This window comes from Mustela nigripes, chromosome 3 (genome assembly GCF_022355385.1).
Source record: "Mustela nigripes isolate SB6536 chromosome 3, MUSNIG.SB6536, whole genome shotgun sequence".
Taxonomy (NCBI): Eukaryota; Metazoa; Chordata; class Mammalia; order Carnivora; family Mustelidae; genus Mustela; species Mustela nigripes.
In genome coordinates, this window is record NC_081559.1 from 73,705,409 (window position 1) to 73,718,375 (window position 12,967).

The 12,967-nt window shown below is 37.9% G+C and overlaps 1 protein-coding gene across 5 annotated transcripts in view; it reads right to left on the minus strand.

Moving 5' to 3' along the window:
• The window catches only part of SESTD1 (SEC14 and spectrin domain containing 1), a 137,118-nt gene that overhangs the window by 26,227 nt on the left and 97,924 nt on the right, over positions 1-12,967 (minus strand). For all 5 annotated transcript variants that reach the window (XM_059394255.1, XM_059394253.1, XM_059394254.1 and 2 more), the window contains one exon: positions 2,824-2,946. In XM_059394255.1, coding sequence (XP_059250238.1) covers positions 2,824-2,946 — 123 coding nt within the window. The remainder of the gene's footprint in view (positions 1-2,823; positions 2,947-12,967) is intronic.

Consider the following 12,967-nt stretch of genomic DNA (forward strand, 5'->3'; position numbering starts at 1 on the left):
ATACCTTCATAACCAAATCCTCTAGATGGAAGTCTACAATATTTTACAGCAAATACTGTTTTCAAGAACCAAAAATAGTGGGATGCCTGGGTAGCTCAGTTGGCTAAGTGTGGGCTTCAGCTCAGGTCATGATCTCGGGGTCCTGAGATCGAGTTCTGCATCAGTGTCCTTGCTCAGCATGGAGCCTGCTTCTCCCTCTGCCTGCCACTCCCCTTCTTGTGCACACATGCTCATGCTCTCTCTGATAAATAATTAAATACATACAATCTTTTAAGAAAGGGGGGTACAGACTATAGGATATTGTTACCCTATAGTAACATGCTCCAGAACAATCCACAGGGTTCAAATAAGTCACAACAGTATCAAAAATATCAAAAGAATTACGTTATTTATAAAGTACCAAGAGAGGCGCCTGGGTTAAGCTCCAGCTCTCAGTTTAGGCTCAGGTCATGATCTCAGGATCCTGAGATCCAGCCCTGTGGCAGGTTGAGTGTAGAGTCTGCTTGAGATCCTTTCCCTCTGCTCCTCTCTACTCACCCTGTGCGCAAGTGTGTGCACTCTCTCTCAAATAAATAAATACAATCCTTAAAGATTTTTTTAAAATTTATTTGACACAGGTGGGGAGGCAAGCAGAAGGAGAAGCAGGCTCCCTACTGAGCAGAGCCTGACATGGGGCTCAATCCCATGACCCTGGGATCATGACCTGAGCCCATGGCAGACGTTTAACCGAAAAAGCCACCCAGGCATCCCTTAAATAAAATCTTAAAAATACATAAATAAAATTTTAAAAAATAATAAAAATAAAAAGTACCAAGAACAATAAAAGATTATAACCTCAGGAACAGGAGTTAGAAGTTAAATACAAATTACTCAGTATATTTTATTAGCATAAAAGGAAAAAGCATTATGTTGGACCCTGTGAAATGAATAAAATATACAGATTTTTTTCAATTATAGGATTTCATAAGATTTCATTTCAATCTTTTATAAGTACTGGGGTGCTCGGGTGGCTCAGTCAGTTAAACACCCGACTCTTAATTTTTGGCTCAGGTTAGGGTTGTGAGATCAAGCATGGCATAGGGCTCTGCAGTGGGCATGGAGCCTGCTTAAGATTCTCTCTCCCTTTCCCTTTGTCCTTCCCTCTTCCCCTTCCCTCTTTATCTATCAATCAATCTCTTAAGAATATTAATTAGGAAAACTGCAGACAATATACAATCTTTAGATGATTTCAAATCCAAATCTTGTGATATCTCTTCCATATTATTCTCTCAGCTAGATTACAGATACTACAGAGTACAGTATATATTTTATCTGCCAATACAACATATTATTAAAGCTGATCTGGGGAATATTACAAAGAAAACAATATAAGGAACTGAACAGAATGGTATATATAAAAGAGGAAAATAATGTCAAATATTGTTTAAAATATCTTTAGTAAACAGTAGTTAAAATATACATTTATTAATACTACTCAACTTTTAACTACCACTTCAATTGGGGAAGTTAAAGGGAAAAGAAAAACTTAGATGTTCACATAATACATAAATCTTATCTGGGCCCAGAGTTTAAAACTGTTATTGAACAATTTTTTTTTAGTTCTCTATTATTGTGCATTTAGAGCCTAGTGATCGGGATTCATCTGAACACATGACTTTTTTTCTCAATTAACACATAAATCCAATCAGAGTGTCTTCTGAGCATCTGGATTTGTTTTTGCTTTTGTTTGAGGGGAAGGCTAACTTCTTTTATTACCTATTTATGGGAAAGATGTTTTATTCTTCATATTAAATGCAAGGTTGAATGGTGTGTGTGTGTGTGTGTGTGTGTGTGTGTAAACTCATCGCTTTTTTTAAGCCAGATAATCTAAGGAGATAGAAATTAATGAATCTGTTTATTTTTCTACTTTTCTAGTCAACCTATTTAAATTGCTATCAGAAATAATATGACTGGGGGGGAAAAATGATGAACTAATTGATCCACAAAGCAGATGATCACTTTCTCTCTCTCTCTTTTTTTAAAATAAATTAATTTATTTATTTTCAGAAATACAGTATTCATTATTTTTTCACCACACCCAGTGCTCCATGCAATCCATGCCCTCCATAATACCCACCACCATGTACCCCAACCTCCCACCCCCAGATGATCACTTTCTCAATAATGAAGAGTTAACTTTAACAGAGCAAGAGCTTAACATATATCAACTTCCTCCATACACAAGTTGTTAAATTTTAAGCTCTCCTGAATGATTATCTATAATCTGCCCACAGATCATTTTCTAATTTTATAACTGATTTGTTTGATCATCTTCTTCAGAATTACAAGTGGGAGCCCCTAAATGCACAAAGAATGGAAAAATATCCTGCACCCTCTGCACTCACTCTCAATTAGTTGTGATTAATGCAACAGTTCTGCAATTATTCTCAGGCATTAACTGTACTGTACTCTCCCTAATAAAGCATGAACATCCCAAGCAAGCCTCCCTCTGAGGATTTAAGGATTATAATTTCTGTCTCAGGACTGCAGACGAAGGTTCTATTTTTGCACTATCACTCTTTATTCTGTCATGGTAATTTTTAAAAATTTCACATGGGTTTGTTTCTATAGAAATATATAAACTATACTGGAGGCAAAGCAAAACCAAACTTCCAATAAATACATACTAAATGGTCAAAATGTTCTTTATGGCCTCTAAATATTAAACATACTCTACTTTATGTCCTATACCAAAGTTTATAGCAACTTATCCCTTAGCACCACACAGGCTCCTAATTATGCCCAGTAACAACAGCCTGTAACCTGCAGAGGAGAGGGACTCACACTGTGTTGGCTCTCAATCTCTTCATGCTTCTGCTGTAGGGCCTGGGAGGCTCGGATGGAGTCTCCAATCCCCCACTGGGCTCGTAGTTGTTCTGATCCAGGGCCTTCAAGCCAGTTTACAACCTATAAATGAAAGTTGAGACCAAAATCTTAAAATAATGAAAAGCTTTTCAAACATTCAATGTTTTCTCCTCCCAAAGCTCCTCAAAATTTTTTTTTTAATTTTTGATTTTTACGTTTATTTCTTTGGCAGAAAGAAAGCACAAGTGGGAGAGGAGCAGGCAGAAGGAGAAAGAGAAGCAGGCTCCATGCTGAGCAAGAAGCCCAATGATACAGGGCCCGACAATGTGGGGCTTGATCTCAGGACCCCAGATCATGACCTGAGTCAAAGGCAGATGCTTAACCGACTGAGCCATCCAGGCACCCCAGTTCCTCAAGTATTTTTAAATTCTTTAAATTCTACTGTAAAGGCAGTAAATGTTTCTTTTCTAATTACGTGGCTATAATGTGACAACTCTTCCAAAAGCAAAATTTGAAAGAATGCACACTGTAGCACCTTAGGCTTTCAGCTTTCTGATCATCTGCCAGGCTAAAAGAAATCTGGAATGCTCTCCATAAAAGAAAATTAAAAATTAACTTACAATGAAAGAAAATAGAAGAACTATTGGATTTTGCATTGGAAGAGACACCAGAAAGGATACTGGTCAAATTTCTTATCTAACACTTAAGAAAATTTAATTTCAAAGATTAACTGACCTGCCTAAGGTAATATAATACATTATTAAAAACCTAGGACTAAAATCCCTGTCTCCAGACTCGTAGTCAAATGTTCTTCTCAAAGTACTGATAAAACTAAAGGGACTAAGTAATTAACTAATATGAAGTTAAAATGCTACTTTTGTCACTTTGAAAATTACAAACTAACTGTAGAATTATACTACAGCAATACCTTCTAGGGGTCTTAGGATGAACTAAAATCTGCAGACCCACATACCATCTGAGGTCCCACTGGCACCACTCAGCAGGATGTGAGGTTAGCAAAGCAGCATGAGGCATTCTTCTTCTGCCAAGTCAGTTCAGGCATGAGGTGATGAGATCCATATGGGACAGATTTAGGGAAGACTCTGGTATCAAAACTCCAGAATCCACAGTGCTCATGCATGCTACAGAAGTTCTGAATTCAAGGATGCTCAAAGTTATGCCTTCCATCAAGTACTAACAGTTCTCCTAGTCCAGACCCAGAATAATTTTTACCATAAAAGCAGTAGTTGACATTCCAAGTTTTATAGGTTTTCAAGGAAACAGAGCTAGACAGTTAAGCAAAGATCAAAGCCTCATGCAGAAAGAGTTTTTCTAACTCTCTACCCACCCCCCCTACACACACACACTACAAAACTACATGGACACAGTGAAGTAATTTTAACAGAAAAAATATTATCAAATTTTACTTGTTACTGAATTAAAATAAGGAATTCAACAACAGATGTATGGTTAGGCCCTAAAATGTAAACTTAGGATTGCTGGTAAGAAGCAAATGAGGGTATGTCCGTAGCATAATGTTATAACCCAGTGGATACACAGGCTTAACTCAGAACTTTATAACAGACCCATGCTGCATTTTTATTATTATCAGGTTAAAATATATTCCTTTAAAAATCTAATAGTTCATGGAATTTTTAGTAGTTATATAAAAGTACCACATCATAGGGAAAAATCATGTCTATTTCTTTCCATTATTTTTTGACACGCATTGCATTTTCACATTACTCCAGATTTAAGCACTACAGCCAATTCTTACAGTACAGTTATTTCTATCCTGTGTTTTTCACTTAACATTACACTATAAAACTATAATGATTTTCTATGTGGCTACAGTTATAATTTACAATAGTTACAAACCTCTTTTTTAAGAAGGCAAAACTTGACTGCCTTCTTCCCTCCCTGTCATCTGCCTAACCAACTAATCAACCAACCTATATACATATATATTTGTATATCTACAACAGCTACTTTATATATATATAATATATATACATATATACAAATATACCCCCACACACACCCTAAATATAAACTTAGGATATATAGAGAGACAGAAGTTCATATGTAGTTATTTTTTTTTTTTTCGCTAATTCTGTATTGTTTCCCTAGGAAAGATTTTCAGTAGAGATCTGAATTCAATGACAATATAATGTTAGTACACATTAAAAAATTGCTCTCTAAAACACCTTTTTCAGGGTGCCTGGGTGGCTCAGTGGGTTAAAGCCTCTGCCTTCAGCCCAGGTCATGATCCCAGGGTCCTGGGATCGAGCCCCACATTGGACTCTCTGCTCAGCAGGGAGCCTACTTCTCTCCACCTCCCCGCCTGCCTCTCTGCCTACTTGTGACCTCTGTCTGTCAAATAAATAAAATCTTAAAAAAAAAAAAAACCAAAAGATTATTAAAAAAACCCACCTTTTTCTATATGAACATCTAAGCAATGAAAGTTTTAACTGAGAAACCTCTGTAAAGTATACAAACTGTCTAATGCTTTTAAAAAACTTCTGCCAAAGGGATGGAGTAAGATAAATAAAGCTAATATGGAATGTAATGTGATATTTTGTTTGGAGTCATGGAAAAGAAAAATAGCATTAAGTAAAAACTAAGGAATTCTGAATAAAGTATAAAGACTGTTAAAACAACAACAACAACAACAAAACACCTTCTGCCAAATTGAAAAACAGAAACCTCTTCAGGTGTACTTTTCAATATTAGTATACCGAATGCATTGCAAATGTTTGGCTACTGAAAGTTTAAGATCTTTAGTAAATTATCCCTTCAAGTTAGTTCCCCACTTATCTTCTACCTTCTTATCTATTAATATATTCTCAGCTTCCACTTTCTCTTTACAAGGCTTTAATAATATAGTACAAAAATTTAAAAACAAAAAAAGCCAAAGTATTATTTTGGATTCACTGGAATAGACTTAAGTGCTTTAATTTTCTTGGCTGTTTTCGCAGTCCTAAATTAATCTGCAACCCCTTACTGTCAAGTGTTCTTTGGAATACAAAGGTTGGCTCCTCAGCATCTCTAGTCTTCCCCTTTAAACTTTGTATTAGCTATCTTTGGAAGGGCAGAGTCCTAGGATTCTGTTTCTGTTAGCCTGTGGAAAGGATCACTCTTTCACAGTCATAAGAAAACACTGGGCACGAGTCCCAATTCTAAATTCTGGTTCTGCTCCTACCAGTTTTAAGACTAGTCTGTCCATCTTTAAAATGGTGTTAATGCTACCTACCATACAAAGGTGCTGGGAGGATTATTCCAGTCATTATATGTAAGACACTTAGCACAATAGATAAATACTAGTATTTGTTATTCTCTTTGCTTTTCCCACTTTCTTGAAGAGAAAAGCATAGCTCCTTCTATCTATTCACTCAGTATTAAGCTTTTTATTTTCATTCCAGTATAGTTAACACGCAGTGTCATATTAGTTACAAGTGAACAATAGAGTGATTAAACATTTCTAGACATTACTCACTGCTCATCATGATAAGCCTGCCGCTTAATTCCCATCAACTGTTTTACTCACCCACCTCCCATCTCCCTTCTGGTAACCATCAGTTTGTTGTCTATAGTTAAGAGTCCGTTTCTTGACTTGTCTTTTTTCTCCTACGTTCATTTGTTTTATTTCTTAAATTTCACATGTAAGTGAAATCATATCATATTTGTCTTTCTCTGACTTATTTCACTTAGCATTACACTCTCTAGCTCTATCCATGTTGTTGCAAATGTCAAAAGTTCATTTTTTTGATGGATGAGTAATAGTCTATTGTATATATATACACACCACACCTTCTTTATACATTCATCAGTTGATGTACATTTGGGTTCTTTCCATAATTTGGCTATTGTAAATAAAGCTGCAATAAACACAGGGATGTACGTATTGCTCTGAATTAGCATTTTCATATTCTTTGGATAAATACCCAATAGTCTGATTGTTGGACCATTGGGGTTTCTGATCTTAGGGGAAAAGCACTCATACTTAACTATGATGTTTATTGTTGAGTTTTTGATATGCAGCCTTTATTATGTTGAGGTATGTTTCCTCTAGACGTACTTTGTTGAGGATTTTTATCGTGAATGGATGCTGTATTTTGTCAAATGCTTTTTCTGCATCTACTTAAATGACCATTTGGTTTTTATCCTTTTTCTTACTGATGTGTGTCCATTCATTCTTTATAAAGTTTGTCTCACACCTGCATTTTACAGTAAGATCCTGAGCTTCTTAAGGAAGTCCCTGAACTGTTTTATTCAACATTTTTTCAAATGGAAATATAAAGTGGGAGCTCCCGTGTGGCTCAGGTTGGGATCTCTGCTCAGGTTGTGACCTAGGGTCCTGGAATTGAGCCCCTTGTCAAGCTCAGTGGGGAATGTGCTTCTCCCTCTCCCTCTGCCCCTGGCCACTCTGGCTTATGCTCTCTTTCTCTTTCAAATAAATAAAATCTATAAGGGGAAAAATGGAAATAAAAAGTATAAGTTTTAAGGAAGCTTATGTAAACATTTTGAAACCATTGTCCATTTCCTTTATGCAATTCAAGCCTCAACTATTGCTATTTATTATGACTAAAGATATAAAGACAAATACACAATGGCTTTCAAGTGTTCTATTTCTTTTAAAGATTTACTGATTTACAAATTTGAGAGAGAGAACCCTAGAGTGTGCGGGGAGGGGCAGGGGACAAGGGAGATAATGTCTTTTTTTTTTTTTTTTAAAGATTTTATTTATTTATTTATTTGACAGAGAGAAATCACAAGTGGAAGGAGAGGCAGGCAGAGAGAGAGAGAGAGGGAAGCAGACTCCCTGCTGAGCAGAGTGCCCAATGCGAGACTCGATCCCAGGACCCTGGGATTATAACCTGAGCAGAAGGCAGCGGCTTAACCCACTGAGCCACCCAGGCGCCCCGTGAGATAAAGTCTTGAGCAGACACTGGCTCAGCATGGTGCCTGACATTTCACAAACCAAAGATGAGGACCTGAGCTGAAAGCAAGAGTCAGAAACTTAACAGACTGCACCACCCAGGAGCTCTGGCTTGTAAGTATTTTAAATAACATAATTATTTCACTAGAAATATCTAAATTCTAAAACTAAGGATGAAATAAGAGCATCTCAAAAGTTTTTAATTAATTAATAATGTGTTATATGGAGAGGAGTCAAGATGGCGGAGAAGTAGCAGGCTGAGACTAATTCAGCTATCAGGAGATCAGCTAGAGAGCTTATCTAAGGATTGCAAACACCTGCATATCCATCGGCAGATCGAAGAGAAGAAGAACAGCAATTCTATAAACAGAAAAACAACCACTTTCTGAAAGGTAGGACTGGCGGAGAAGTGAATCCAAAGGGACGGGAAGATAGACCCCAGGGGGAGGGGCCGGCTCCTGGCAAGTGGCGGAGCAACAGAGCACAAAATCAGGACTTTTAAAAGTCTGTTCCTCTGGGACATCGCTCCAGAGGCTAAACCGGGGAGAAGCCCATGCGGGGTCAGCGTGGCCTCAGGTCCCGCGGGTCACAGAAGGATCGGGGGTGTCTGAGTGTCACAGAGTTTGCGGGTATTGGAGCGGGAGGGCCGGCTACGGAGACAGAGCCGACAGTAACCTCAGAGCTCCGTGTTACCTTGGACCGGTCACAGGCTCGGTGAGCTCAGAGCGCGGCTGGAGGTCAGGCAGACAGGAGTTACTAGACGCTGTTCTCTAAGGGCACACTGAGGAGAGGGGCCCCGGGCTCTCCGCTCCTCCGGGCTGGAGACCAGGAGGTCGCCATTTGTATTCCCATCCTCTGGAACTCTACGGAAAGCGCTCAGGGAACAAAAGCTCCTGAAAGCAAACCCCAGCGGATTACTCAGCCCAGCCCCTGGTAAGGGCGGTGCAATTCCGCCTGGGGCAAAGACACTTGAGAATCACTACACCAGGCCCCTCCCCCAGAAGATCAACAAGAAAGCCAGCCAAGACCAAGTTCACCTACCAAGGAGTGTGGTTTCAATAACAAAGAGAGCCGCAGAATTCCAGAGGAGGAGAAAGCAAAGCATGGAACTCATGGCTTTCTCCCTGTGATTTTTTTAGTCTTGCAGTTAATTTTTTTCCTTTTCATTTTTTTTTTCTCTTCTTCTGCTAAAATTTTTTTTAACTTCTACCCTTTTCTTTTTTAACGTTTTTAAACTAGTTTATCTAATATATATATTTTTTCTTTTTTATATTTTTCTTTATTCGTTTTCTTTTTAAAATTCTTTTCTTTTTTTTTTCTTTTCTTTTCTTTCTTTCTTTTTGAACCTCTTTTTATCCCCTTTCTCCCCCCTCAAGATTTGGGATCTCTTCTGATTTGGTCAAAGCATATTTTCCTGGGGTTCTTGCCACCCTTTTAGTATTTTACTTGCTCCTTCATATACTCTTATCTGGACAAAATGACAAGGCAGAAAAATTCACCACAAAAAAAAGAACAAGAGGCAGTACCAAAGGCTAGGGACCTAATCAATACAGACATTGGTAATATGTCAGATCTAGAGTTCAGAATGACAATTCTCAAGGTTCTAGCCGGGCTCGAAAAAGGCATGGAAGATATTAGAGAAACCCTCTAGGGAGATATAAAAGCCCTTTCTGGAGAAATAAAAGAACTAAAATCTAACCAAGTTGAAATCAAAAAGCTATTAATGAGGTGCAATGAAAAATGGAGGCTCTCACTGCTAGGATAAATGAGGCAGAAGAAAGAATTAGTGATATAGAAGACCAAATGACAGAGAATAAAGAAGATGAGCAAAAGAGGGACAAACAGCTACTGGACCACGAGGGGAGAATTCAAGAGATAAGCGACACCATAAGACGAAACAACATTAGAATAATTGGGATTCCAGAAGAAGAAGAAAGAGAGAGGGGAGCAGAAGGTATACTGGAGAGAATTATTGGGGAGAATTTCCCCAATATGGCAAAGGGAACGAGCATCAAAATTCAGGAGGTTCAGAGAACGCCCCTCAAAATCAATAAGAATAGGCCCACACCCCGTCACCTAATAGTAAAATTTACAAGTCTCAGTGACAAAGAGAAAATCTTGAAAGCAGCCCAGGAAAAGAAGTCTGTAACATACAATGGTAAAAATATTAAATTGGCAGCAGACTTAGCCACAGAGACCTGGCAGGCCAGAAAGAGCTGGCATGATATTTTCAGAGCACTAAACGAGAAAAACATGCAGCCAAGAATACTATATCCAGCTAGGCTATCATTGAAAATAGAAGGAGAGATTAAAAGCTTCCAGGACAAACAAAAACTGAAAGAATTTGCAAACACCAAACCAGCTCTACAGGAAATATTGAAAGGGGTCCTCTAAGCAAAGAGAGAGACTACAAGTGGTAGATCAGTAAGGAACAGAGACAATATACAGTAACAATCACCTTACAGGCAATACAATGGCACTAAATTCATATCTCTCAATAGTTACCCTGAATGTTAATGGGCTAAATGCCCCAATCAAAAGACACAGGGTATCAGAATGGATAAAAAAACAAAACCCATCTATATGTTGCCTCCAAGAATCTCATTTTAAGCCCAAAGACACCTCCAGATTTAAAGTGAGGGGGTGGAAAAGAATTTACCATGCTAATGGACATCAGAAGAAAGCAGGAGTGGCAATCCTTATATCAGATCAATTAGATTTTAACCCGAAGACTATAATAAGAGATGAGGAAGGACACTATATCATACACAAAGGGTCTGTCCAACAAGAAGATTTAACAATTTTAAATATCTATGCCCCCAACGTGGGAGCAGCCAACTATATAAACCAATTAATAACAAAATCAAAGAAACACATAAACAATAATACAATAATAGTAGGGGACTTTAACACTCCCCTCACTGAACTAGACAGATCATCCAAGCAAAAGATCAGCAAGGAAATAAAGGCCGTAAATGACACACTGGACCAGATGGACATCACAGATATATTCAGAACATTTCATCCCAAAGCAACAGAATACACATTCTTCTCTAGTGCACATGGAACATTCTACAGAATAGATCACATCCTGGGTCCTAAATCAGGACTCGGCCGGTATCAAAAGATTGGGATCTTTCCCTGCATATTTTCAGACCACAATGCTCTGAAGCTAGAACTCAACCACAAGAGGAAGTTTGGAAAGAACCCAAATACATGGAGACTAAACAGCATCCTTCTAAAGAATGAATGGCTCAACCGGGAAATTAAAGAAGAATTGAAAAAAATCATGGAACAAATGATAATGAAAATACAACGGTTCAAAATCTGTGGGACACAACAAAGGCAGTCCTGAGAGGAAAATATATAGCGGTACAAGCCTTTCTCAAGAAACAAGAAAGGTCTCAGGTACACAACCTAACCCTACACCTAAAGGAGCTGGAGAAAGAACAAGAAAGAAACCCTAAGCCCAGCAGGAGAAGAGAAATCATAAAGATCAGAGCAGAAATCAATGAAATAGAAACCAAAAAAAACAATAGAGCAAATCAACAAAACTAGGAGCTGGTTCTTTGAAAGAATTAATAAAATTGATAAACCCGCCAGACTTATCAAAAAGAAAAGAGAAAGGACCCAAATAAATAAAATCATGAATGAAAGAGGAGAGATCACAACACCAAAGAAATACAAACTATTACAAAGAACATACTATGAGCAACTCTACGCCAACAAATTTGACAATCTGGAAGAAATGGATGCATTCCTAGAAACATATCAACTACCACAACTGAACCAGGAAGAAACAGAAAGCCTGAACAGACCCATAACCAGTAAGGAGATTGAAACAGTCATTAAAAATCTCCAAACAAACAAAAGCCCAGGGCCAGACGGCTTCCTGGGGGAATTCTACCAAACATTTAAAGAAGAACTAATTCCTATTCTCCTGAAACTGTTCCAAAAAATAGAAATGGAAGGAAAACTTCCAAACTCATTTTATGAGGCCAGCATCACCTTGATCCCAAAACCAGACAAGGATCCCATCAAAAAAGAGAGCTATAGACCAATATCCTTGATGAACACAGATGCGAAAATTCTCACCAAAATACTAGCCAATAGGATTCAACAGTGCATTAAAAGGATTACTCACGAAGACCAAGTGGGATTTATTCCAGGGCTGCAAGGTTGGTTCAACATCCGCTAATCAGTCAATGTGATACAAAACATCAATAAAAGAAAGAACAAGAACCATATGATACTCTCAATAGATGCTGAAAAAGCATTTGACAAAGTACAGCATCCCTTCCTGATCAAAATTCTTCAAAGTGTAGGGATAGAGGGCACATACCTCAATATCATCAAAGCCATCTATGAAAAACCCACCGCAAATATCATTCTCAATGGAGAAAAACTAAAAGTCTTTCCGCTAAGGTCAGGAACACGGCAGGGATGTCCATTATCACCACTGCTATTCAACATAGTACTAGAAGTCCTAGCCTCAGCAATCAGACAACAAAAGGAAATTAAAGGCATCCAAATCGGCAAAGAAGTCAAACTATCACTCCTCGCAGATGATATGATACTATATGTGGAAAACCCAAAAGACTCCACTCCAAAACTGCTAGAACTTGTACAGGAATTCAGTAAAGTGTCAGGATATAAAATCAATGCACAGAAATCAGTTGCATTTCTCTACACCAACAACAAGACAGAAGAAAGAGAAATTAAGGAGTCAATCCCATTTACAATTGCACCCCAAACCATAAGATACCTAGGAATAAACCTAACCAAAGAGGCACAGAATCTATACTCAGAAAACTATAAAGTGCTCATGAAAGAAATTGAGGAAGACACAAAGAAATGGAAAAATGTTCCATGCTCCTGGATTGGAAGAATAAATATTGTGAAAATGTCTATGCTACCTAAAGCAATCTACACATTTAATTCAATTCCTATCAAAGTACCATCCATCTTTTTCAAAGAAATGGAACAAATAATTCTAAAATTTATATGGACCAGAAAAGACCTTGAATAGCCAAAGGGATATTGAAAAAGAAAGCCAAAGTTGGTGGCATCAAAATTCCGGACTTCAAGCTCTATTACAAAGCTGTCATCATCAAGACAGCATCACCTTGATCCCAAAACCAGACAAGGATCCCATCAAAAAAGAGAGCTATAGACCAATATCAT